We start from the raw sequence: 27,604 nt of genomic DNA on the forward strand, positions 1-27,604 counted from the left end.
ACCCCAGGCAGGATCACAAAGAAGGACGAGGGACAGATGCCTGGGGAAGTCTAGGACGGCATTATTTTCTTAAAAGGGATTCTCTTATTTTACACAATTGCCTTCCCCAAGGACTCGGGGGGTGTCTTTTAGGATAAGGGAACAGCAGGAGAGGTGGAGGAAGACATCTGGGGAGGGCCAAGGCTCTGCAATGTGGGATAAGAGCCTCATAAGAAATGGGGGCTGATGGGGAACCCCCAAAAAAGTGACCTCCAAAGCAAAACCACCCTTTGCTTCTTTTCTCCAAAAAACTAACACTGATACACACACACCAATGGCACACACACAGACCGGGTGCCGCAGCATGAGGAACAGAAGCTGCGCTGAAACCGTGTGGATAGCGCCCCCTGGAGTTGCTCGACAAGAAGCTGGCTAGAGCACAAATGTCCTCCGCCCGAGCCCAGGCCCCATGGCCTGCTCACAAGGTCCCCTCTGCGCCCCATCCTCAGCGCCCCCCCCCAGGCAGATCTGATGCAAGTGGGCGACCTGGACCCCCCCCGCCCCAGAGAGACCACAATGGACAATGGTCACCAACAGGGAGCCCAGATATGCCCCACCGTGGGCCACGATCAGTAGGAGCAGGCTCCCTGTCACTTGGCTCGGTCTTCAGCCCACCCCTACCCCTGTTGAGCCCACTCACCCCTGCTGGCCTTGCCCCGCGGGGGAGCAGAGCTGACCTGTCAGGGGCACGTTGGAGAAGTCTGTGGAGAGACTTCGGCAGTGAAAAGCTGTGGATGAGGGAAGGACAGGGCGGGGTCCGCTTGTGGGACTCCGCCCGATTCCACGGGAACTGGGACGGCCCTGCTCCCCCCGCCGTGGGAGCTGGTTCAAGCTCGGGTTCCTCCAGCCTTCAGGACGGCACCAGGCTGCCACCACCGCCCAGGACTGCCTGGCTGCTGGGACCTGCACTCCCGGTCTGGAAACAGCCCAAGGGCCACTCCTAGGCCACAGGTGTGAGAGGTGGGAGGAGCCCAGGAATTGGGTGGGCGTGGCTAGCCCAAGGAGAAAAGGTAACTGCAGAGAGGTGCCCTGGGGGCAGTGTACCTACTGACCACAGGGTCCCAAAGCAGCTTTTCTCTTCTCTGGACTGAGCACTATGGAGGTGACTCTGACACTCCTGGGCACAGCCTGGCCCTCAGAGAGGGACATCTGGTGGCCAGTGGGCATGGGGAGTGGGCAGCACCTGGGCACAGAGGTACCCCATGAACACCCCATCTCCTTGGCAGTGCATGCCTCTGTGCTGAAGCCAGATTAGGGCCCCCTAGGAGCCATCACCCAGGGAGAGCCAGACCACCAGGGATGAGAGCTAAGGATCATGGCTGGGGGTCATGGCTGGGGAAGGGGATGGGTCGCAACCCAGAGGGGTGAGGTCCACATGAACAGGCTCAGTACACCCAGCTGACAGGCACCCACTGGGGCTCTGTCCGCAGCTTCTCCATGGCAGCCTGGAGCTCACGAAAGGTCCTCTCCAGGTTGGTGTTGACCAGGCTGAGGTCGAAGTAGTGCCCGTAGCCTCTCTGGATGCGGCTGCTCTCTTCCACTGTCCTCCTCAGGTCTGCCTCCTGCTGGCACAAGGGGACCTCGCGGCCATCAGTGTCCCCCAGTCACCCCCATCATCACGGGGGATCTACAGCCTCCCCCATCTATCCCCCTGCCCAGAGCCCAGCCATATCAGGTACAGACTCCCTGGCTAGGGAGGCAGGAGCCATCGCACGTCTCCAGGCGGGGCTCTCCTGCAACCAGGGACAGACAGATGGGTGAAAAGAAGGAAGGAAGGAAATAACCTTTAGTCAGTGCCGAGCATGGCACTAACTGTTTTGCAACCCACGTGATCTTCGCGATAGCTCTGCTAGGCAGGACTAATGATTCCCCATTTCCAGCGGAGAAAATTGAGGTTCAAAGAGGTCACCCAGCCAGCCAGTGGCTGCAGAGGGTCTGTCTGACCCCAAGGTCAGTGCTCCCTCCAGTGTGACCAGGCGCCTGAGATGCACCTCCCAAGCACACCCCCACTAAGGCAATCCACGGGTGCCCCAGGCCACCGCTACCCCACACCTAATCAAAGCTGGCCAGCTGGCTGAGCAGGGGTAGGAAGGACACTTTGAATGCTGACTTAAATGAGCAGAGGTGGAAGCTCTAGGGCTGGCCCAGCTTTGTCCCAGTGGCCCCAGTTGGCTATGTTTGTGGCCAGGGGACTTCAGAGGGGAGCCCAGCCCAGACAGCCTCTGACCAGGGGCCTGAGAACTGCAGTACCAGGCATGGCCAGAAGATGGACCCCTGAGCTCAGAGTTCTGGAAACCGTACATCCAGAGAAGGCGGCTCCAAGGGGTACCTGGGGGGGAGGTAGGCGCCCTGGTGTCCTGTAACCAGTGACTTGAAGCTTCTCCTCCCAGCCTCCTCCCTGATGCTAACTCATCCCTCCAGCCATCCTTCCAGCCTCCAGCCTCCTCCTTCCCTTCAGCTTTTCCCTCCAGCTGTGAATGCCTGGCCCACTTCTGCCCAGAGATCACCCCCGGCCCTCCGGGCTCCCTTAAACACTCTGTCCCCCACAGTGGACGGAGTGGCAGGCCTTTCAAAAGCTCCTGCACCCCAGGCTAGCTGTATCCCTGACTCTATGAGACTCTGGGCACTTTACTTCCTTGCTCAGATCTCTGTTTCCAAACGGATAAAGTGGGAGTCAGGAGTCCAACGTCACTGATACCTTGGGTGGTGCCCTCTCTCCTTTCCCCAATGCCACCTTCTTCTCCTCATCAGCTCCAGCCTACCTTCTCCCGGGGCAGCCATCAGGCCCCTCCCACCGCACCTCAGAGTCCTCACCGTAAGCTGCTTGGTGGACAGCCCACTCTCCAATGCAGCCCGGTTCATGGCCCGGAGGGTCTCGTAGTCAGGGGCCTCGATGAACACCACATAAGGGACAAACTCAGCTGTTCTCAGCACTTTCACTGCCTGCGGGAGAAGAAGGGGGTGGGGGAGTATATCCCCACGGACATCCTGGAAGGGGGAGGAGGGATAGCTGGGGGCTACCTGGGAGGGTGGGGAAACAGAACCTGGGGATGAATGGGAGAGGAACAGCTGGCAGGTGGCCGGGGACTGGGAAACCGGAAGAGGCTAGAGGGGGCCTGGGAGGGCAAGAAAGAGATTCCAGGTGGGTTGGGTCCCTAGCAGTAGTTGCGGGATATATGAGGGTGCTTGGGAGACCAGTGCCTGGAAGCATATGGGGAGTGCTGGGGGTGGGGCAGCAGAGTACCCAGCGGGGATCTCAGACCGGCTGGGACTTTACCTGGGGGTTGACATCCAGCACGCACACTTTGCCGGCGGCGACCACGCCCCGGATGGAGTCGATGCGCGTGCCATACAGGTTGCCCTCGTACTCGCCATGTTCCAGGTAGCGCCCAGCACGGATGTCCGCCTCCATCTCCCCACGGGACACAAAGCTGTAGCCCTGACCTTCCCGTTCGGAGTCCTTGGGCCGCCGGGACGTGTCTGGGGGGAAGGAGGGGCTGAGTGAGCACAAGCAGGCTGTACCATGTCAGACGCGCACGGTCCTGCAGCCTGGGAGGGGCGGCCTCCCTCCGCCTTCAAAACACTGCCGCCTCCCCACACCCGCACCCTCACCCTCACCCTCACCCCTGCCACACACGCATTCGAGACTCCCACATTGACAGGACCTTCAGAGTTCACTGCGCCAACCTAGTGCTCACAGATGGGGGGCTGAGGCCCAGAGGGGGCGATGTGCACCCCAAAGCCACACACCAAGGTCAAGGAGACCTGGGGTCAGCACTCAGGTTCCCGCCTCCAGGAACCAGGGGCTCTCACCACCCCAGCTGGTTCTGTCACCAAGAAGCCCCGTCTTCCACAAGGCCACACGCAGCCCTGTGTGGTTCCCAGCGGGGCTTCTCCTAAGTGAAACTTGAGAGGAGGAAAGGCGAGGCCTGCCCCCAGCCCACCCAGGCCACAGGTTCAAAGGACAGCTTCCCCACCCCTCTCCAGCCTGCAGTTCCCCCCTACCACCTACAGAGGGCGCATTCCCCCCACGCCTCACTCAAAAGTACCCCTTGACTTGGGAGTCCATGCAGATGCCTGCTCAGTGGACCCAGCCCCAGCCCCTGCTCCCAGTCCCCTGCCCACCAAGGCCCGGCTCCCACTCACAGGGCACGGTGGTGCCATAGCGATCTGGATCCCACATGATGAGTTTGTTCTTCAGGCTGCGCCGGCCCACACCCTGGGCTCCGATGAGCACCAGGGTTTTCCGGCGGAAGGGGGGCATGCGGGCCACCTCCTCATAAATGAGCAGCTCATGCCGGTCAAACTCTGAACACAGGGAGATGGCGCTCATCAGGCTAAGCGGGAGGCGTGGGTGGGGCCGGGCCTCAGGGAGGCCAAGGATAAGAGGGCTGCGGCGGTGGCGTGGCGGCGTGGAGGGGGGGGGGGGGTGCAGCAGAGAGAGACTGGGCAGGTCCTGGGGATGGGACTGGCAGCATCAGCACCAACAAGTCACCGGCGGGGGGCGGGAGGGCGCATGCCATATTAGAGGAGGACAGGGAAGGGGGCCCCCAACACCCACCTGCATTCTTCGTAGTCAAATACATCATTCGCTTCTTTTTCTTTCCTGAAAGGCTGCCACATAGGGTCCCTGGCCACAGGGAGATGGGCGAGTGAGGCCAGTCAGGCTTGTGTCACATCCCAGATTAGGGGGTCATGAGGCGGTGGGGCGGGGGGGGGGGGGGGAACCCTCATACCTGAGGTGGGTGTCAGCTCCAGATCCCGTTTGACAAAGGCTTTCCGCTTCTCCTCCAGCAGCTGGCTGGGGATGAGCCCAGCGCTGCCCCCTTCGACGTGGCATGCCTGAAAACGAACAAGGGAGAAAGATCTGCCTGAGTGAGAAGACACCTCCCTGGGTGCTCACCTCCCCCACACACCACGCCTGGAGAGACAGACACCGAGGGCTCACCTGCCACCAGTTAGCATCGTCCTGGTTTACAATCTGCAGTAAGTCCCCAGCACTGAAGCGCAGGCCGGCTTCCTTGCAGGGGATAAGGCTGTCTCTCGCAGGGTCGTAGTCGAAGTGGCATTTCACAAATACCTGGATGGGGGATCAGAGAAGGGTCAAGGGAAAAAGGTAAGGCTGGAGGTCAGAACCCTTCTCAGACCAGCCCCCTACCCCACTTCCCCCTCTGAGGGTGGGGGGACCGTCACCCGGTCCACTGTCTTCCCCAGGCCCTCACAAAGGTGAAAGAGGCTAAGGCGTGGCCCCCCTAGTAGGGGCATGGTGCCCCCAGGCCCCCCTGGTAGCGGCCTCCCTTTGCATCTAGAACAAAAGGACTCAGACTGATGGGGCCTGTGGTCAGGCCTGGGGCCTGAGGCGGCCACCCGCTGAGGAGGAGGCAGATCACTGGGTAAGGGACACAATCCTGGCACCCATTGCAGGATCCCTCAGTCCACCCACAGCCGCCTGTTGGAACAGGGGGCTCTGGCAGATGGCTACAGAGCCAGTAGGAGAAAGTGGACAGAACGGCCAGACCCCCACCTTCCACCAACCAGGAGGCAGCTGTACAGGGCACCTGGCAACTCAGCATCGTGCATGCGCGCACCCGGTACACATAGGCCCGGGGCTGCATCGATACAGGTTGCCTACGCGGGTACAAACGCGCGCACGTCCCTTGCACATGCGTATGAGTGCCCAAGACTCAGGCCAATGCGCGAGTATGTGGGCCTGTGACCCTGGCGGCTGGGAGTCCCGGCTGCCCCTTGGGCCTTGGGCTGGGTGGGGAGGTAGGTGGAGGGACCCACCTGGCGGGGCAGATGGGGCTCCTGGTAGCTGGGCAGGATCTTGAGGATGACGCTGCCGCTGGCACTGCGCAAGAGTTCCTGCAGCGCGCGGGGGTCGCTGCCCACTGGCTGCCCGTTCACCTCCTTGATGATGTCGCCCACGTGCAGCAGGCCTTGCTGAGCCACCATGCCGCCGTGCAGAATGCGCGCGATCACCAACTCGCCGCCCTCCACACGGAACGTCACTCCCTGGGGGGTGGAGGGCGGATGTGACAAGGCCCCAGCTGCTCAAGGCAGAATCTTCAAGTGGGTTTCCTAACGGCCCCTCCATTCCCACCCTCACCCCTTCCACCCCGGACTCACAGAGTCCCCCTCTTCCATTTCTCTGCCCCAATCCTTCACTTACAGGGCCACTCATGGAGGGAAGGGGGGCAGAGTGGGGAGGGTCCTGGCACGCGGGACGTGTGCAGCTCAGGTGCACGGTGTCTGCGGTCTCCTGGGGCTGCACGGGCCTGGCCCGGGGCAAAGCTGGAACCATCTTCCCCTTCAGCCCTCTCCGGGCCAGATCCGGCCTCCACTGCTTACTCTCCACCCCGCCCCCCTCCGGATCCCACCCCCAGCCCTGCCCCGTGGCCTCACCAGATGCTCTCCAGCCGTCTTGCGGATGCCCACCATGCGGACCGCGTCGGGAGGCACCGGCTGGTTGCTGAAGGTGGGGTCCAGGCCAGGGCTGGGCGGGGGAGTCTCATAGGTCTTCGAGGCCACAGAGTCGTGTGTCTCCAGGAGGGACTGGGGAGGTGGCGGAAACGGGAGGGACCGTGGGACAGTGCCCCGTGGCTCTAACTCCCCGCCAGCCCCTCTCCCAGGGGCCGCCCCAGCCACCACCCCAACTCCCCGCCCCCCTCCCCTCCGGGGCCGGAACCTGGAAGTGAGGCTCTTGGAGGATGCGGGCCAGCTCCGCGGCTGTGCTGCTCTGCTCTGCCAGCTGCGCCAGATCCCGAAGGATCTCCTGCACCAGCTCCAGGTTGTTGTCCCGCACGGCCTCCAGCTTGGTCTCCTCCAGCCGCTCGTGGGCCTGGTGGGTGAGGGCGGGGCAGGTAACACCTGAGGCTCCCCGAGAACCCTGAGCTACCAAACACTGCCCCGCCCACCCCAGCGCAAATCCTGACTTCAGACCCCGCCCTTGGCTCCGCTTCTGACATCAGCTTCAGACCCTCACTCACCCAGCAGCGAGCACCCTCCCACCTGCGCAGGCACACCTTGCCTTCTCCTTTCACCCCCAAAATGGTGATTAGGACCCAATTTAGGGAAGGGAGAGTACAAAGGATAAACCTTCATCCTGTTGCCACAGAGGGCCGTGAAACTTATCACGCTGTTTCCAGCCCCCCCCCCCCCCCCCCCCCCGGGACCCTGTAAGCATGCGAGTTCAAGGACAACTTATTCCATCCAACATCATGGTCTTGGACATCCTGTAGCCCAGGATGAAGAAGCCGGGGAGGTGGAGTAACTTGCTCAAGGTCACAGGGACCCAAACTTGGGTCTCCAGGCCTTCAGCCTAGTGCTCCCAGTGAGGGAGGGGACGAGAAACCGGTGCGGTTGACCTTGAACGACACGAGGGTTTGCCACACCAACCCCAGCACAGTCAAAAATCCACATATAACTTTTTACTCCACAAAGACTTAATTACTGATAGGCTACTGGTGACTGGAAGCCTTATGGGTAGCAAAGAGTTGGTTGGGGTGCCTGAGTGGCTCAGTCAGTTGAGTGCCCAGCTCTTGATTTCAGCTCAGATCGTGACCTCAAGGTCGTGGGATTGAGCCCCTATGTCAGGCTCCGCACTGGATGTGGGGCCTTCTTGGGATTCTCTCTCTCCCTCTCCCTCTGCCCCTTCCCTTCTCACATGAGTGTTCCCCCCGTCTCTCTCTCTCTCTCTCAAAAAAACCAAAACCAAAAACAAAGAGTTGGTTAACACATATTATCTACGTTATATTATTATATACTGTACTCTACAATAAAGTAAGCTAGGGAAAAGAAAATGTTAAGAAAGTCATAAGGAAGAGAAAACATTTACAGTACTGTGCTTTATTTATTGAGAAAAGTCCACAGACGAGTGAACTCGCACAGCTCAAACCCATGTTGCTCAAGGGTCAAATGCACATGGTGCCAGGAGAGGACCTTGCACCTGCTTGTTGATTTATGGACTCTGGGCTCCATGTGCTCTGAAAAGGGGGAAGGAAGGTTTTACCAGTGACCAGTCCAGCAAGGAGAGTTATGTTAGTTGGGTCAGGAAGTAAGGAGTCTTATTTCAGGGATATAAATGAAGACTTTTTTCTCTCTGAACCATTTGAAAAATAGACCTAAGTCACTTCACCCCAGACTACTTCAGCGTACATCACCTAAGAACAAGTAGGAGGCCAGCTACATAAACTATAATACCACCACCACTTGGAAGAAGTTCAACGTTGACACATTGATGTAATATCTAATAGACAGTCTCTATTTAAATACTGGTTAGTGTCCCCAAAGTATCCCTTATAGTTTTGGGGGTTTGTTTTTGTTTTTTTCTGATCAACAATCTCATCAAGGACCATGTGTTACATTTGGTTACAAAAAGGCCACATCTTTTTATTCCCCTTTAGACCAGATCCCAGTAACTTCTGGTCTTTCGGGACATTTTTAAGTTCAGGCAAGTAGTTTGCAAAATGCCCCACAACTGGATTTCTCTGATTGTTTTGCCATGATTAGACTCAGGTTAATCATTTTTGGCCAGGGTTCTACATAAGCAATCTTGTGTCTTTCCCACACCTTGAGGCTGTGACTATTCTGTTCCCCAACAATCTTTCATTGATGTATTTAGCGTTCATTTATGACCCCTGTCTAAATCAATTCTTAAGTTGGGGGTTGCAAAATAGTGATTTTCTAACTCCGTTATCCCTTCTACATTTATTAGCTGGCATTCTCCTGTAAGAAAGAACTAGTCCTTTTTCCCTCCCACCCCACCTCCCTCTCACCTAAACTCCCCTCTCTGTATCACTATGGATTCTTTTTTATTCTGCATTATACTCCACCACCGTCGCTATCTTCGTGGTCTCAATTTATCCCAAATTATGTTCATTGGGAGCTCCAAACACACCTGTGTCCTTTGGACACGGTTCCCATCAGTCCTCGAGCACCTTCTTCCCTCTGCCACAGGCTCATCTTGGACTCTCCCTACCCCACGTCTGGGCTCAGCAATTTCTCCAAGGAACTTGGATTCCTTTTGGCAGAGAATGGTACTTAGAAACCAAGATCTGGGGTACTCAGTGCTCATTGCTTCTGGCATGTCACTTCTTTAGTAACCCTTCGTTGACCCTGATAGTTCCAATTAAAATCTAACGCTGCAAAATTTTCCTCCTCTGCTCCCGTTCCGTATTTGTACCTCCCTTCTCCCTCAGTGAGAACTTATTTCCCAAAAATATGAATATATCTGCTTATCTGTTCCATCCTTCAAAATTCAGAAGGATTTCAAAATTGCTAAACTACTGTGACTACCTATCACAAACTTAAGTAAAAGTCAAGATTTATCTGCAGTCCCTTTTGTCCTCAGAATAGTCTAAAAGCACTTACAGCATTAGGGAGATGTTCTGTATCTGTGCTGTCCAACATGGCAGCCATATGTGGCCATCAAGCAACGGGACTAGTATGACTGAAAAACTGAATTTTTAATTCTACATCAGCAGTGCAGTGTATTTAAGTGTTTTCATTTTAATTTAAGCATTTAAATAAATACTCACATGTGGCTAGTGGCTACTGTATCAAATAGTACAGCCTTAGACTATATCTCACTTAGGGTATACAGTCAGAATACTGTGAGCAAAAGTACCAGAATTAATTCCCTTTTCTGTATAGTTACGCTAACGATTTAATATGTGGACAGATTCGCTTATCTGCACTTAATCTCAGAGTTTGCTTTTTTCATTCTTTTCAATTCATTTGTATTGTTTGAATATTTACAACACTTACGTGGTTCACATTTTATTTATTTATTTATTTTTTTAAATTTTTTTTTTTCAACGTTTTTTATTTATTTTTGGGACAGAGAGAGACAGAGCATGAACGGGGGAGGGGCAGAGAGAGAGGGAGACACAGAATCGGAAACAGGCTCCAGGCTCCGAGCCATCAGCCCAGAGCCTGACGCGGGGCTCGAACTCACGGACCGCGAGATCGTACATTTTAAATCTAGGGGCACCTGGGTGGCTCATCCGTTGAGCATCCAACTCTTGATTTCGGTTCAGGTCATGATCTCATGGTCCTGGGATGGAACCCCACATCAGGCTCCATGCTGAGTGTGGAGCCTGCTCGGGATTCTCTCTCTCTCTCTCTCTCTCTCTCTCTCCCTCTGCCCCTCCCTCCCTCTCTCTCTCCCAAAAAGATAATTTAAATCTATATAAAAAGTAAACCTAGGGACACCTGGGTGACTCGGTTGGTTGAGTGTCCAACTTCAGCTTAGGTCATGGTCAGGGTTCGTGAGTTCGAGCCCTGCATCAGCCTCCCTGCTCTCAGCACAGGGCCTGCTTTGGATCCTCTGTCCTCCTCTCTCTCTGCCCCTCCCTTATTTGCACTCTCTCTCTCTCAAAAATAGATTTTAGGGGCGTCTGGGTGGCTCAGTTGGTTAAGCGTATGACTTCAGCTCAGGTCATGATCTCCTGGTTCACAGGTTCGAGCCCCTTCTTTCTTTTCACAACAGTAAGTAAATATTTCTCTTTCTTTTTTACATACAAGGTAGAACACTATACACACACACTCTTTGCTTTCTTTTTGTTTCTTTGTTTGTTTTTTAATTGGCTTGGTTTGCTGTTTGGCTTTTACTTAACAGTATGCCCTGGAAATCACTCTATGCTGCTACGTGGAGATCTTCCTTTATTATTATTATATATTTTTTTAATTACTGCGTTTGAGTCACCGCACGACCGGAGTACCATAATTCATTCAACCATTCTCAGGGGTATTTAGGTTGTTTCTAATCTCTTACTATTGCAAACAAAGCTAGAGTGAAAAACCTGGCATAGCTGTCGTCTATCTGTAGAGAAACCTTCCATGTCAATTCCTGGATCAAGCAGTAGATACACTGTGGTTTTGCTAGATATTGACAACCCCCCTCTCCATGGGGCTTGGGCCGCTTTGTCCTCTCACCAGCTTTGGATGAGAGACTTCCCTGAAGCCTTGCCACCGGAGCGTGTGATCAGACCTTTGCGTGTCTGCCAATCACGTGGACGAGAAACAATTTCTCAGTGGGTCTTGATTTGCATTTTGCTTCCGGAGTGAAGCTGAGCATCTCCTCATATGTTTAAAGGCCATCTCTTCATCTTTCTCTGCAAATTGCCTGTTCACGTCTTCTGCCAATTTTTCTATCAGGTCTTGGTTTTTTTTCTTTGTCCCATTTTTCAAATGTGCTCTGTGTTGGAAAGATAAGCCCTTTATCTGTGCTATCTCTTGCAAATATTTTCCCCCAGTTTGTCATTGTCTTTTGATGCTTACGGTTTTCTGTCAATGCAAAGTTTATTAATACATGCATCTGATTTTTAAGGCATAGTTTAAAAGGGGGGCTTTCCCAACACACAGATCCATGTTTTCATCTAGGATATGTATGGTTTATTTTTCACATTTACATCTCCGATCTGCTTTGAGTTTATTCTGGTGTATGGTGTAAGTACGGATCTGCTTTGATATCTTTCCAAAGGACAATCCAGGTATCCCAATACCATTTATTAAAAATCTATAGGAAATTTTTTGTTTAATTTTCTATGTGTGACAATGGTAGTGTGAATATATTTTTAAGAATCTTTATCTTTTAGGGGCGCCTGGGTGGCTCAGTCAGTTAAGTGTCCGACTTCAGCTCAGGTCGCGATCTCACAGTCCGTGAGTTCGAGCCCCGCGTCGGGCTCTGGGCTGATGGCTCGGAGCCTGGAGCCTGCTTCCGGTTCTGTGTCTCCCTCTCTCTCTGCCCCTCCCCCGTTCATGCTCTGTCTCTCTCTGTTTCAAAAATAAATAAACATTAAAAAAAATTTAAAAAAGAATCTTTATCTTTTAGTTATATATGTTGAACTACAGATAAAATTATGTCTGAGATTTGCTTCAAAATAATTCAGGAGAGAGGGATGTAGGTGGAGGTATGGATAAAGCAAGATTATTCATGGGTTGTTACGTGTCAATGTGCAGCAATGAATGATGCAGGTTCAGGAGACATGTTTTTCAAGCCCAAGGGAAGAGATTCTAATAACACCTCATAGGGATACCCTGAGGATTCGGGGAGATGCACACAGGGCCTGGCACACAGTAGGTGCTCAGTAAAGGGTAGCTCTTTCTATCTTCTCTTCCCCAAACAGGCCAGGGGAACAGCATCTGCAGGGGGAGGCACGTTAGCCCCACAGTCACTTAAACCAGCCTCTGGCAGGTGAGAAGCATTTCAGACAGACGCCCACAGCCTGGCGGGGCAGAATGTTCCTGCGTGGGAGAAGCAGACAATTGAAGGGGCAAAGGAGTAGCACTCAGAAACCACTTATGCTTTGGAGCACCCAGGTGTCCTAGTTGGTTAAGCTATGGACTCTGGATTTCAGCCTCAAGTCATAATCTCATGGTCATGAGTTCAAGCCCCCACGTGGGGCTCCTCACTGAGCATGCAGGCTGCTTGGGATTCTCTCCCTCCCTCCCTCTGCCTTCCCTACCTCTCTGTGCATTCTGTCTCCCTCCCCCCCACCCCCAAAATAAATAAACATTAAAAAAAAAAAAAAGAAAGAAGACAGTTATGCCTTGATGTTCCTTGATGTTCCCCAGGTGCTAACTGAGGCATGTCTCTGAAGGTTCCACCAAAACGTATGTGCTCTTGTCATTTAGCTCGGCACAGCACGCCAAGCTTTCCGGGCCCTGTTACCAGCGACTAGAACAATGCATGGAGTCCAGGGCCCAGGAACTGTATTTCAAGAATGAACCGTGGCACTGGGGCATGCAACCATCTCACAATGGCCACTTTAGCCGGTCTGTCTCTTCGGCTTAACAGGGGAGAACAGATTTCCCCAGGAGCCCTCACTAACTGAGCCGGAAGCCAGGGCCCCTCCCAAGCTGCCTACCTCCCATCCCTCCCGTAATGACACCTCCCTGCAGGCTGGTCCATTCATCCTCCTGTGGCTGCCCCGGGCGTCTCACCCACTGATATAAAAGCACAGCTCTCCAAGCTGGACCTTCACGGCCCAGAGGAAACTTTACACATTTAACCATTCAAATACAAAAGAAACACTACAGCAGCGTGATCTAAACAGCGGAGTGACGAGCGCTGAGAACACCTAACAGGTACCATAATTTACAACACACTTTTCTGGGACTTTGAAAACCCAGAATTGGATTCATCCTATCCTTGCTCTGTGATATGTTCTCGTCATTGGTTTGGTTTGTGCGTGGCTCCCTTTCAGTTTAGTCGGCATTGAGTTAGACATTTTTATAGTAATATAACAAGGATCGAAGAACCCACCACTCAAACCATACATGAGGATCTTGACAATATCCTACATCTAACCACATGGCCCAGCCATCCATCCACTCCCAGAAACCGCCATCTTGATTCCCTGTCATCATCCTGCCCCGGCTTCCATTTCACGGTTTCATTATCTCTATGCATTATACATATTTCTAGAATTAGTATCATTTTTAATTATTCTTACCTTTTTTAAAAAAGGGCGAATTATGCTATATATAATTCCTGGGGGCCTGATTCTTTTCACTTAACATTATTAAGTGAAAAATTATTTTACCTACTATTTTTTTTACCCACTATTATCTTGCTAAAATTTACTCTCACTTTCCATATTAAGAGATAACATTTTACTTTGTTTCACTTATTATTTTTCACTTAACATTATTCTTCTATGATTCATTCTTTTCTCCCCCCCATATCACAGTTGTTCATTTTAACCATATTATATTCCATTGTGTGAATATGCCACATTTGATTCATGCCCCCTCCTTGGGAAGCACCTGGGTCATTTCAGGATTTGGGCATCGTGAACAGCACTGCTATGAACATTCCAGTCTGTATCTCCTGATGCACATGTAAGAGTTTCTCCCAGAAACAAAATTGCTGGGCCATGGGGTATACGTACGTTCAATGGTAAAGCAGCACATTTACAAAATATCTCATTTAAATGTCATACCAGATGGGTGCACCTGGGTGGCTCAGTTGGTTAAGCGACTGACTTCGGCCCAGGTCATGATCTCATGGTTCGTGGGTTCGAACCCTGCGTCAGGGCTCTGTGCTGACAGCTCGGAGACTGGAGCCTGCTTCAGATTCTGTGTCTCCCTCTCTCTCTCTGTCCCTGGCCCACTCACGCTCTGTCTCTCTCTCTCTCTCTCTCAAAAATAAATAAAATTTTTAAAAAAATGTCATAATGACCCTGTGAGATTAGTAGTCCCAAGGCCATTATCTGAGACTTGAGTGGGTGAAACGAATTCCTTCGGAGCCCAGAACTCATCTGTGTACATCAGGGACTCCAGTCAGTTTCCTGGGCTCCTCCACGGCTGTGGTGCCACCATCTGGGCACCTGTTTGGAGAATGCATGCAGTTGAGGCACTAGGCCCCACTACCAGGAAAGTTTTGAGTTTGTGTGGTAACCATTTGTTGAATTCTGCTCTGACAATCATCTTCGGCACAGCAGGGGCTCAAGCTTATTACAGACCAGAAGCCTGGGCCAAGTATACAGTTAGCTAACGGTGCAGCTGGTACTTGAACCCTGATCTGTCAGCTGCTGGTCCGGAAGCAGACTGCAAAAGCAGAAATGTCACACAGCCATTTCTCTGTGAGTTTTTCCCCCTCTGCCCTCACACTCCGGCATCTCTGATTGTGGCGAAAGACAGGGAATTCTCATTTGACGCCTATGCTCATAATTAAATAGCTCAAGAACTGAAAGAAGTCCCAGAGGGTGGTGTGCCAGAAGGTAAAGTCACTCTTCAATCGTGATTTGATGATGTGATTTGCTTTGGTCGGGGGACATTAGCAAATATGATGCAAAAAGAGGCTTCGAGGCTTGTCTTCACTTGCTGCTGAGACTGCCATGTGAAGAAACCTGGGCTCTCTCCTAGAGGGTGAGGGACCCTCTAACCACATCTAGACCATCCTAGACACTGCAGCCTTCTCAGCTGAGACACCAGATGTGTGAATGAAAACATCCTAGACCACCCTGCTGAGCAGCCCAGACCAGAAAAACCACCCAAACCATCCAAAAAATCATGAGAAATGAATCATGGTTGTTTAAAGCCACTAAATTGTGGGATGGTTTGTTACACAGCAGAAACTGACTGATACACTGAGCTCCCCACCACCGTAGCTTCCACTTGTCATGTCCCTTGGTCAGAGTCTCTATTTCAGTGACAGCCCCCACCCCGACTCCTTCATTCTTCTAGGACTCTCTCACTCCGGCCTTATTACAGGAGTGGAGTCTCCCAGTGAACTCCAGTCAATGGACAAGACTGCATTGTAACACCTCTTTATGGTTTGACATGCACTTCTACATCCTTGACTTTCCCCATCCCTACTACAACTCTGAAAGAGAGACATCATCATCCCCACTTTTCCAAAGAAATAACTAAAGCTCAGAGAGGTTGTCAGACATACTAAAATCACACAGCCAACCAAGGACTCTTCTGACTCCAAACCCCATGTTCTGTCTACCTCATCTCATGTGGATTAGATCACAGGCCCCCCAGCTGGCAGATGTCTCCACTGGTAACAGTTTGCCAGAATTTCTGAATGTCAGCTGACTTGGATTCCTCACCTTCGACTTGCCTGTTGTTGGAACACCTGCTGAGGGATCCAAGTCGGCCCTCCCCTATGTCACCCGCCTGCTAAGGCTGCCACCTGTTGTCTGCAGCCAACCCCCTGGATTTATGATCTGTCGGCCAGATTTGATTTCCCTCCAGAGCCTTTACTCTCTGGGTTTGTCCCCTCAGGCCCCGCCCCTCCATCCAAGATCTACTCACCCAGCCCCTCCCAGGCTGTCTGCCACATCCCCAGAGGGAACAGGCAAGTCCCACCCCATAGGGGAAGGGGCCGGGGCTTAATAGCTACTACAGGAAGTTCCAGCTTGTTTATGGGCCACTTTGCCAAGAGAACCAAGTTTTTACAACTGGATCTTTGATCCGAGCCCTTTTGTCTGGTAAGTTGGAAATGTATCTCTGTATGCAAGGCCATTAAAGTTGTGAGAAGGAATAAGTAGGTCCTGTTGTCCAAAGCAGGTCATGGGGTCAAGCCCAGACTGAAGAATGGAGAAACTCTGCCACTCGATGAGACAAGTGACAAAGTTCCATTGCAAAGCGTCACACGTACAGGGATGGGAAGGATTCTTACTGAGCTCAGACAGGCCTTTATGGAGATGCACTTCTTGTCTGTCTCACAGCTCAGTGGAGAGAAGTCACAGGGTCCTCTTGGCCTGTCAGCCTCGTACTGGGGGGTCTCAGAGTTGAAGAAAGGTCCACCCTATTCTCTGTTGTGCTTTATGCATCTGGAACCATCCTGGGAATCTCTTGGGAGGAAATTCTGACCAGCTTATCCCCCAAGGACAAGTCTGGAGAAGGGAGTTTATGTTTCCAGTCTGATACGGTTCGTCGGTAACTTCTCAGGTAGGCTGTACCGTGACACCCCAGGGCGACAGACTTGGACTCCATCTGGAGAACAAACTATCTGACCGCTCACTCCCACAGCCCTAGCCCTGTGCCTGGTACTCAGTGAGCACACAACAGATATTCGCTTTATCAGTGATGGCTGACCGGGTGAGTGACGGGAAATCGTACAGCCAGCAATCCCCTCACTGGAGGGCCGTCTCGTGGATCAGACAAAGACACCGAAGAAGGACGCTAGCAAGGGCCATCATGCTTCAGAGGGACCTTCTAACCCCGAGATTCTGCTATCCTAAAAGCTCTCTATTTCATTGGCTGTCTCACTGTAGAAGCAACAGCTAACGTGACCCAGAGGGGACAACGGTCTAAAAAATCCAACTCTGAAATTGGCTTTGGCCGGTTACAGGTGTCGAGGGTCAAAATGTGCATATTCAGCAATGCCACTGCCAAGTGTCCACCGTAGAGAGACTCACACACGTGCAGAAGCAGCTGAATGTGAGGACACTCACCGCAGCGCTGTCCTTAGTAGAAGAAAGTCGGCAACATCACACCTTTTCTCAGTAGAACCGATAAATAAATACACCAGGCTCTATCTCATAAACTGGAATACCACACAACAGAGAGGGAGACACAGAATCTGAAGCAGGATCCAGGCTCTCAGCTGTCTGCACAGAGCCCACACGGCGGCCCTTGAACTCACGAGCTGTGAGATCGTGACCTGAGCCGAGATCAAGAGTCGGACACTTAACCGACTGAGCCACCCAGGGGCCCCTACGACAACATACTTCCTATTTCTTGCAAAGAAACAACAAGCACTAAAGAAAACAGGGCCAGCACTCACGACCTGGAGATAGGTACTTACACAGCTGTTGGGTTTAACTCCTACACTCGTTGTATTCATTCATTCAGCAAATATTTAGTGACCACCTACTGTATGCCAAGGGCTGTTCTGGGCTCTGGGGATGCAAACAGAAGGACACCCCTGCCCTCCGGGACCTCACATTCTCTTTGTCGGAAACATGCGTGATGCCTTGTTTTTATTTTTATTTTTTTCAATGCTCATTTATTTATTTATTTATTTAATTGGGTGGGGGGCGGGGGAAGGGCAGAGAGAGACGGAGAGAATCCCAAGCAGGCTCTGCACTGTCAGCACGGAGCCGGACAAGGGGCTCAATCTCATGAACCATGAGATCATGACCTGAGTCGACATCAAGAGTTGGACGCTTCACCGACTGAGCCACCCAGAAGCCCCTTCCTGTTTTTACTTTTAATACACGAATACAGTCCTTGACCATTGAACGAAAAGCAATCGGCCTTTTCTCCAATTCCCCCCAGTCTGCTCACTTTTCTCCTCCCCAGAACATCCCACTACTGACCATTTCAGCCCTTGCCCCCTCCGTGGTTAGCAACCTCCCCAGGTCTTCATACGGAACGTTCCACACGACCAGGCTCTGTCCCCGGGGCACAGTGTCCCCTGAGTAGCTCTCTCCCTCCAGTGCGGCCTGGTCCCTCCCACACCCCATGCTGGAGCCAGCCACGGCTGTCCTGTGCCAGAGTCCCCATCCCTACCCTGAGGAAAAGCCACCACCTGGCTGTACCGCCCTCTACCGCTGTCTCAACAGCATCATTGTCACACTCCTGGTCACTCCATCGCCACTCCTTGAAACCCTGGGCCTGCCTCGGTCTTCTCCCACCCCAATGTCTTGTCGTACCCTAGATTCCCACGCCACCCCCACACAAACCTTTCCTTTCTGAGCCTCTTTAACATCAATGACCTCCCCATCCACTGCAGCCACATCCTAAATTGTCGTGTTACCCCCTAGAGCTGTGCTCCTTGGAAATCTTTCACCTCCCGCCTCCCTCTCTCTAATCTCTGCCTTCTCTTCTAGTTATGCACTCTCTCCCCAAACACTCTATGACCTCAGAGAGCCCCCAGGCCTCCATCTTTTCCCCCCCTCCCCGCTCTCCCAGTCTGGGCCCCAGAAGTGATGCTCTGAGTCCCTCCCTCTCACTGGTCCCCTTCACACTGCCCCCCTGCATCCCAGCCTCCACAGCCCACAAGACATAGACCAAAGCCACCCCCTTTCCTCCTGGCATCCCGGGACTGAGCCCACCCCCACCTCGAAAGTCCGGCATCTGCCACGGGCAGTCTGGGGCCCTGTCAATCCTGCTCCCTGGCTTTAGTGGGGACCCCTTGCCCTCCCTTCAGCGATTAGTCAAATCTTCATCTCCAAATCCCCCTGCTCCATCCGGATCCCTAATTTCCAGCAGACCACTGCCCCCCGCTTCTCTGAAAACCCTGAGCAATCACACATGATTCTCTGCAACTCCGCTGCCTCCTCCCCAGGAGACGGGGCGCCCTTCTACCCGCCCCCCCCACCCCCCGCACCTCAGCTGAGGGCACCACCAGCCTCTTACTTCCCCTATGCAGAATCCTGGGTGCCTTGCGACCTCCACCCCTCACCTTCCACACCCAAACACCAAACGCTGTCAATTTATTTCCTCAATAATTCTTTCCTCTTTCCCTCCCTCAAGCCCTGTTACTAGAGGTCTAGTTCACGGCCATCTCCAACTCAGGTCTTTCCAGCTCCAGCCTTGACCCTCCAACCATCCTCCACATGGCTGCCAGAGGGATGCTCCTAAAATGACCATGTGCCATCAACACGCCCTTGCTTAAAACCCACAAAAGGCCCCATGTCACTCACAGGACATCACAGGACGAGGCCCAAGTCCCCAGCACAGCCCCCGGGGCCCGCCACAACCTGTCAGCATCTCGGCAGCTTATACTCTCTGTCTTGCACCCGAAGCTCAAGCCTCACACCGACACTCACAGTCCCCCGCATACTTCTGGCTTTTTCTCACTTCTGTTTCTGCTCAAGCTCTTCCCTTGTCCCCAAATGCCCTCTCCCTCCTCTTTGTTCTTCCAGACTCAGCTCAAGTGGCCCTTCTTCCAGGAAGCCTTCACTGGCTACATCGGGCCAGGTTAGGCATCTGTCCTTATATTCCCCAAACACCTAGTGCATCTGTCTCTATCACGGCCATTACCAACTCGTTTCATGACTTTCTCTCTTAGTGAGTTTCTCCCCCACCTGATGTGTGGCAGGTGGCTTTAAAAAAGACACCTGCACAAAATGCTCGAAGGCAGGGAGAGACAGGCAGGATGAACTCTGGAGATTCCAATGCACAGACGTGCCCGCCCCTCGGCAGACGCACCCTCCACAAGCTGGCGGTCACATCTGCCCACATGGGCCTGTCCACGCTCTCACCAGCCAGGCACGACACAGCCCCCTCACCTGCAGTCATGCAGATCCATCACCTGGGCACCATCATCATGCAGAGACCCTCCCAGGGTCTTCTAAGTGCCACATGCCCCATTCCCAGGCACCCTGTGGCCAACACCCCACAACCTCCCCAGACACCGTGCTCTTATGCCCACCTCCCCGAAGCACTGTACCTTGGCCAGGGATCTTACTATGGGACTTTCCATAATGCCTCGAAGGAAGATCAGGTCCAGCTCCGCGGCCCCCGTGGCATTGGGGAGGGATCCCAGGTTGTCCAGGACTTGCTGCATGGCTGGGAAGAAGAGACGGGCAGTGAGACACAGGTACCAGCTGGGCACAGGAGGCCAAAACACAGCACAGCAATCCCACCCTCCTGCCCTGTGCGCCACAGAAGACAGCCCCTCTCCAGCAGCAATTCCCTCAATGCCCAGCACCGACACTCCAGGCCCCTGAATGCCTGGGGAAGGGAGGTGGGGGGACGGGGCAGTTTGCTTGGCCTGTTCTCTAGGCCCTAGGTAATGCCAGCCGGGGCAGGTGGGGGGCTCCTGGAAGCAGAAAATGGACTCGAGGTGCGTGGGGGGAGAAACGGAAGCAGTTGTCAGGTTCCAGGTTCTGTCCTAAACCAGAGAATCACAGACTCCTCACTCAAGCTCTGGATGGGCTGGTCCCGGGACTCAGCCACCTGCACCTAGAGGGTTCAAGGATAAGACAGACAGTACTTGGGGGTGTCCCTGAGTGCAGGCCCAGAGTCAAGCAGGCAGCCATGCAGGCGGCCAGAGCCTCCACAGTACCCAGTACAAACAGTACCACTAATTCAGTGTGATTTTTCAAAAGTCACGGTCCCTCACCGGCCTCGGTCTTTCCCTCCTGTAAAACGGGTGGGTGCAACTGTGTCTACAGGCCCTTCAGTTCTGGCAGAGAGTGATCTATTACCATTGAGAAGTTAACATAGAACACAGAGAGCCAAAGCCATAGAACACAGAGAGGCCCAGAACATTGGCAGGAGCTGGGGAAACGGGCACCCAAGGGCAGAGGTTAGACCAAATCAGCCCAGGGATCAGCAAACCCGCAGCCTGGCATGGGACATAACAAGGACGTGAGAACACCTGACACTGGGCCACCACAGTGGCTGCTGAGATCTGAGGTAGGGGCTGTCTTCACGCACCCACAGAGGTGGGAGCTCCTGGCTGTGGCAGGTTCTAGGAGGAGGACGGGAGAAGCAGAATGTGCCCAGCTGGGGGCAGAGATGGGCAGGGGGTATCATTACTCTGCCACCCAGCCACCCACGCCTGCATCTACGTAACAGCACTCAAGCTATGGAGGAGGGGTGGATACAGTCCCTGCCTCCTCTCACCACTCTTATCAGCGCCCCCTCCTCCAGGCAGGAATGGGGACGAGGAGGAGGGGGCTCTGAACTGGAGAAGCAGCCATGGCTCAAGGACCCCCTCTTTCCCTCCCCCCCCCCCCCACCTTCTCCAGAAACAGCATCCAAGCCAGCCCTCTAGACCCCTCCTACTCAGGCCCAGGCTTGGCATTGATCAGAGACCTTCAAGGCCTTTAGTGGCCTTGGAAAGAAGCCAGGGTAGGGACTCTTCCCGCTTTGCGAGGGCATCCTGGGATCCACCCTCCCGGGCCATCCTCACGTACAGGCTCACAAGCCTGTCAGCCTTGGAGGAGGACAGAGGCAGGGGAGTTAATGCCCTCTGTCCAGGCCAGCTCTCCTGGCAGGCTGTGCCCCCAGACCCTTAGGCTCCTGAGAGCCCGCTCCCAGGACACGCTCTCCAGATGCCCAAACCCCCAGGGAGGAGAGTAGATTAAGGGTCCAGCTTTCCCCCCAGCCTCCCGCCCCGCCTTTCCCTACCTTCCCTCTGGAGATCGGCTTCCTCAGAAGAGCCCAGGGATATACCCTCCAAGGAGGCCCCGCTGCCCGGACTGCCCGCCATGGCTACCCCCCACCCCCGGCTCCGGGGCTCCTGGAGTAGCCTCCACGCAGCCGTCGCTGCCTTCCCTGCCCAAGGAGGGCAGCGCTGGAGGAGGCGGGACTCGGGGAGCGCCCTCTGCAGGATCAGCCAATAGCTAGGCTCAGACTCCCTGCCCGCCCTGCTGATTGGCCAAAGCCCGACTGGAGCAGCCGGGTGGGGAGGGGGCGGTGATAGGGTGCGAGTGGGGCCGAGGGAAAGGGAGTCCTGGTCTTCCTGGTGCTCGATCACCCCCCCCCACCCGTGTTCGCACCAGCGGGGGTGGGGAGGAGGCGGCAGAGAGGAGGTTTGTGGGGCAGGGGGTTCAGCCTGCTGCCCCTTCACAACTGAGGCGGTGCTCAGAGACCCCTCCTCTCACAGTCCAGCTGCAGGAAACCTAAGGCGGGGCGGGGATTTGGCCCCAGCTTGTTCCCGCCCCCCTTTTCTGGAAGTCTCTTCTCCAGTACACCCAGGCCACTTCCTCCTCTGGCCCTCAGACCTCTACCGTATGTTCCTTCTCCAGACCCAGTTTCCTTTACGATGACCCCCTCAGGATCAAAGGAAGCCCCCAAGAATGACTCTCAGTACCAGGGGCACTCTCACTGCCAGGGGCAGTGGCAGTGGCATGGGGCAGATAACCAAACCCCAAATGCCTCCCCCTACCTGCTAGCCTTGGGGGAGTGGAGGGGGGCGCAGAAGAGGTGTGGGGGGGAACAGGGAGGAAAAGGAGGGGAAGGGAGCACTATTACTGCGGGCAGGGGAGGGTGCCTCAAGCCCTTCTGACCCCACACCTCAGCCGCAGCCTCTCCCCTCCCCCATCACGCATTAGCTTCTCCCCTTAGATTAGGGATGATGCCTGGTGGGCAAGTCAGGCATCTGGGAAGGGAAAAGGTAAAGGTGCATTCTCGCAGCAGGGACACAGGTGGGCAGGAGCAAAGGACTTGGCAGTCACCCCAGCCCGCTGCCTCCATTCCTCTGATACCCTGTACCTATGAGGCCACCTCCAGACACTGCTGCTGCCACCAGCCAGCCAGCCAGCCAGCCATTCCCTGAGGAGTGGCACCAGGTCCTAACGCACCCCTGGTTGCCATGGCAGCAGGAGGGATTACACACCAGGACATTAACCCAGGGATGCAAGAGAGATTTAAAGAGACAGCTCCACCTCAAAACAGCCCACATCCCAGCCTCGATTCAAAGACAAGGGGGAGTCAAGTAAAGAGGGAAGAGAGGGTAGGGCTGCAGGTCTGGAGACTCCAGGGGTAAGTTCTCTAAATACCCAGCCCATGCCATAACCCACATATCTCCCAACCCATCCCCAAGGGGGCCCTCCACTCTACTAGAAGTAGAGTTGGGTCTCTCTGTGAGAATCCCACTCCACAATGACAATGGCCATGTTGACCCGTGGGGAAGGGTAGGAGGACATTGTTAACTTCACTGTGCAGATCCCTAGGCTGGGATCCCTCGGGGAAGGGAGTGAGGAGAGGGAGGGTGACCCTGAACTCAGAGGCAGGGGCACTGCTATCTGTCTATCAGGCCTGTAGAAAGTGTAACGGCCACAAATGAGCAGAGGCAGATCCATCATTAGATTTTTGAGGCCAGGGGCCAATCCAGCCTGGGGCAGGCAGAGAGGGCTGCCTGCAGGAAGGACCGAGAGGCTCATGGTCTCAGGGTCTCACATCACCTCTTTACAGAAAAGGAAACTCAGGCTCCAAGAGGTTAAGCAGCCTGCTCCTGTCCTCCTTCCTTTGGATGTGGGAAGGCAGAAGTAGCCTATGGCAGAACACCAGGGGATCAGGGTCCCCAGGAGTCCTCAGAGGAAGCAGACTGTACCCATGCCCCTAGACTCCCCTCCCTGCCTGACCCCCCACTGCACCCCCACCATGCCCCTATCAACTGGCCTGCAACAAAGAAGTCAAATTCCCCTCCCTCTACACCCCTTCCAGGCACTATTAATGGGTTTACTGGGCAGCCCCAGATTGAGAGGCCTTTAATCACGGGCTCAGGGATGGGCTTAATTAACTCCCAAGCAGCTTACAGTGGGGCCCAGGCAGACTGGAGCAGAGTGGGAGCAGGCTGGACAGGAGGTAGGGGCACTGAGCCCTCCAAGGCTGTCAAAGCTGGGGGACAGTGCCTCTACTACATGGAGAAAAGGCCTTTCTTGTGGGGACAAGGGTGTCACAGTTTAGGGTCTGGCCTACTCACAGCATCCTTCACTTTCCTGGCTCACTTTCTCAGAGGAGAGGGACAGGGGAATCATTCTAGCCAAATTGGGAGGCCTGGAATGTCTTGCAGAGGCAAGGGAAGGGGCTGCATGGACAGGAGGTCAGATAGATCAGAGCAAAACAGAGCAGATTACAGTGTGAGGGCCCCTAGCCTCAAGCATAGGGAACTTCACCTGGTGGGCCCCTGAATGCACAAGGGGGTCCATGAACCCCTGGGGCAGAATGCAGATTTTGTACATAGAAGCATTGGTCTATGATGAGGGCCCACAGCTGTCATCAGATTCTCACAAAGGGATTCAGGACCAAGAAAAGTTAAGAACACTTCTCTCGTCCAATCGCTTCATGTTACAGACGGGAAAACCTAGGTCCTAAAAAGGACTCAAGGTCACAGGCTAATTGAGGTAATAACCCAGCAGCACAGCATAACAACTGTGAATAGTCCTATGATGGAAATATCATCACAGCCTTTGAATTTCACATCAACCTCTTGATGGAAGAGGAGACGCAGGCCCCAAGAGGTTAAGTAATTTGCTCCTGAGGCTTCCGAGCTCATCTGGGTGGCTCACTCCCTTGCCCTAAAACCTCCTACAGAACCAGGTCCAGGCTTCCTGAACTGGCACTCCCCACACACAGGTCCTTATGTCCCAGCACACATAGACGCACATGTCGCTGGCACATGCTGGTTTACTCCACCTGTCTGGTGGGCACCGCACTGTGGACTTCTCAGCCCCAGGCTGTTCTGCTATAGTCCCTCTACTCCCAAGCCATCCTCCAAGGGCCAGCTCCTAAGGGCCACCTCCCCAACCAGCCTGGCCCCGTGCCATTGCCCTCCAGCAATACTGTGGATCATCTCCGAAGCGCACAAGTCCCTGCCCTCCACGGAGGTGAGCTGTGCCACGTCTCTAGCCCCACCCTGGGGCAGACGCAGCAGGGCCATAGAAGCAGCTGGAAGGAAAGGCTGAGTGGCAGGATGGAGCAGCAGTGGGGGCCAGTTTATCCTTAGAGGTAGCCAGGTAGCCGTGGACGTGCCCGACTGCTGCTCTCCAACCCCAAGCCCCTGCCTGGCACTCTCTGAACCACTGATACAAACTGACCTCCTCAGCCCCTTCTTACCGGACTCAGAGTTGGTGGCAGCAACTGGCATGGTGAGGTCTGCAAGGGCTCTGCAGTGTCTCTCCTGGAGGAGGGGAGGAAAACGAATGAGAAGGAACAATGGCACAGCAATGGGGAAGGAATGGCGGCAGTGGTGGTGGTGGTGGGGGTTCCCCTCAGGATCAAGGCATTACCCAGAGACTATATGATCCCACAGGAAGGCAGGAAGAGCACATATTACATGCCCATTCCTCCAAGGAGGAGGAAATGAAGGATCAGAGAGGTTCATTGCTTTGCCTAAGGTCACAGAGCTAATATAGAGAGCTACAATGAAAACCTGGGATTTTAACTGTTTCTGTCTGCCATCTGTCCTTTATTCATTTATTTTTTTTTGAGGGGGGAGGGTAAGAGTCCAGAATTTGAGGCAAAAGCAGGAAAGATGTCCATTCCCAGGCTGTAAGCTGTGTGAAGTCAAGAACTACACCTGTTTTATTTTGCTTCTGGAACCTAGACGTAGCCAGTGGAGATGCTCTTACAATCTTTCGTCTGTCTGGCCGACAGAAATGAAGTCATACCTTCCCAAGCCCTCTCTGACTTCCTCTTTCTCCCTTTGCCTCTTTTTAGCCCAGAGCTGGGGCAAGGAGAGCAGTGGGCTCCCCAGTCTCCAGTGGGGGGCGGGGTGTGTGCAAGGGAGCCACCCACTACCTTTTCCTCCCTTTGCCTTCCTGGGCACTTGCTGGTGGTGAAAACCCTAATTCCCAGTTGCCGTGACAACTAGAGGCAGTGACTCCCAGCAGGGGTGGGGGAGAGGAGGGAAGCAGCTGGCAGTGCCCACTTTAGGACTGAATGCCTGCTGGGCCCTGGGCGTAGGGAGCCACACCTTCACCTCCCCCTAAAAAAAGGACTCTCCCTAGAGGGACCAATACCAGATTTTAATACAACCCTCCCTGGTCCCATGCCTGCCACCCCCAGGCCAGAGCTGGTCACCTGAACTCAGGTAGCAGTAATTACAAAGGCTGGGGGAAGACTTCGCTTCCTCCTGGATCTGCCCCTTAAAGACATGGAAGAAAGGAGTTTTAGGGGAGAAGAAGGGAACCACCCCCCCCCCCCCCCGTGAGGTTAGCACCCAGGCTGGGAGAAATGCCCAGCATCTACTGTGCCAGCCAGTGCCCCCACGCCAACCCCTGCTGTCCGGATTCCTTCCCTCCTCCCCCATCCAAAGTCCTGACCACCTGGAACCTGGGGCATTCTCCTGGCTGGTGCCGTTCTCCCCGACAGTTATTGGCAGAGGGGACTCCAGACATCTTCCTTCCTTAGAGAGCGGAAGGTGAGAAGAGGCAGGGAGGATCCTGTCCCCTGGAGTCTTGCCCAGCCTGCCTGGGTTTTTCTCTGGGTAATCCGTTCCCACAGCATCGGCTAGCTCTTCCCCACCCCCACCCAGGCCTCTGAGAGGGCGGGGCCTGGCTTGTGCCCACATGAGAACAGCAGTGCCAGGCAAGCCAGGCTGGCTCTGGGCCAAGGTCCGGGGCCCAGGCTTCTGGGAACGCGCTCCTCGGCTTCCAAAAGCCTGCGTCTCGGTGTCCTTTCACCCCTACCTCCAGACCATCCACACCACCCAGGGTCAGTAGGTGATGCGGACCCCTCCATCAATACACATACAAAGAGATGTTGAGGAGAAAGGTCTGACAAAGGAGCTTTGAAGACCGATAGATCGTGGGAGGGGTAGACAGCCTAAAGGATGGGGGTCTAGGGACGTGCGGACCTGCACGCACCGACAGTCAGAGAGCCCCAGCCCCACCGGCTCGGCCCTAACCCGCTGGGCGCTAGGACCTGGGGGAAGGGGGGCGTGTTGCGAGCCATCAAAGGAGGCTCTTTGCAAGCGCGCCCGCGGGAGTCTAGGGGATGAGGTCACTGACTGGATGCCCCCCGCCTCACTCCCCCCGCCCCTTAGTTGACCTAACTTTCTGACCCCCGCTCCTCGCTCCTGGCACCGATCCCCTCCCAGGTCTCCAGGCCGTAGCCCTGGCCTTCGACCCCGACCCGCCCCCGCTACAGCCTGGGAGGCGAAAGAAGCAGCGCGCCCCCCTTCCCAGGACCCCTTCCCAGGGTAGGTTGAAGTGTTGACCTCCCAAGGGGGTCTGAGGGGCCACGGGGACCCACGCAACCTCTGCCTCGCGCCCCCACCCCCCGGAAGCGCTAACAGCGCGGTTCTTACGTAATGCCCGGCTCCAAAGTCCCCCGAATCCGCACGGCCCCCGAAGAGGCCTCGCGGATACCGGAGCCTCGCACAGCTCACCAGCTCTGAGCCCGATGTCACTTTACAGCCCTAACCGCGGGGGCAGCATCACGGGACACCGGGCTTTGATTTCTCCCTAGGAGCCCCCGAGAGAGGAAGGGAGGAGGGAGGTGGAGAGGGAGGGGACGGACCCGAGGGAAGGGACCCGGGGAAAACCGGACCCAGAGAATAGGGCCCCAAGTGCTGTACCTGCACGAAGAGGAAGCAAGGACCTTGGGGTGAGCGCTGGCCCAGGGGTGGGGGGGGAGGCGCCTACCTGCGCCCCGGGGAGTCCGTAGCTCGGTGCGGCTCCAGCGCAACCCGGCTCTT

The 27,604-nt window shown here is 54.6% G+C and overlaps 1 protein-coding gene across 3 annotated transcripts; it reads right to left on the minus strand.

Moving 5' to 3' along the window:
* Window positions 1–546: 546 nt before the first annotated feature.
* Window positions 547–27,597, minus strand: MPP2 (membrane palmitoylated protein 2). Of its 3 annotated transcripts, none has more exons than XM_042916929.1 (13): window positions 27,552–27,597; window positions 25,021–25,084; window positions 19,901–20,019; window positions 6,728–6,880; window positions 6,445–6,594; window positions 5,827–6,054; window positions 4,988–5,119; window positions 4,776–4,881; window positions 4,601–4,669; window positions 4,186–4,347; window positions 3,317–3,519; window positions 2,854–2,982; window positions 547–1,601 (listed from the first exon to the last, which is right to left on the minus strand). In XM_042916929.1, exons 2-13 carry the CDS (start codon window positions 25,049–25,051, stop codon window positions 1,425–1,427), a joined length of 1,659 nt encoding a protein of 552 aa, XP_042772863.1. In that variant the 5' UTR covers window positions 25,052–25,084; window positions 27,552–27,597; the 3' UTR covers window positions 547–1,424. The 3 variants fall into 3 exon arrangements, with proteins under 3 accessions (XP_042772863.1, XP_042772862.1, XP_042772864.1); XM_042916928.1 differs by lacking the exon at window positions 27,552–27,597 and adding an exon at window positions 25,987–26,041; XM_042916930.1 differs by lacking the exons at window positions 25,021–25,084; window positions 27,552–27,597 and adding an exon at window positions 22,675–22,733.
* Window positions 27,598–27,604: the final 7 nt, after the last annotated feature.

The sequence above is a fragment of the Panthera leo genome, chromosome E1 (assembly GCF_018350215.1).
Source record: "Panthera leo isolate Ple1 chromosome E1, P.leo_Ple1_pat1.1, whole genome shotgun sequence".
Classification (NCBI taxonomy): domain Eukaryota; kingdom Metazoa; phylum Chordata; class Mammalia; order Carnivora; family Felidae; genus Panthera; species Panthera leo.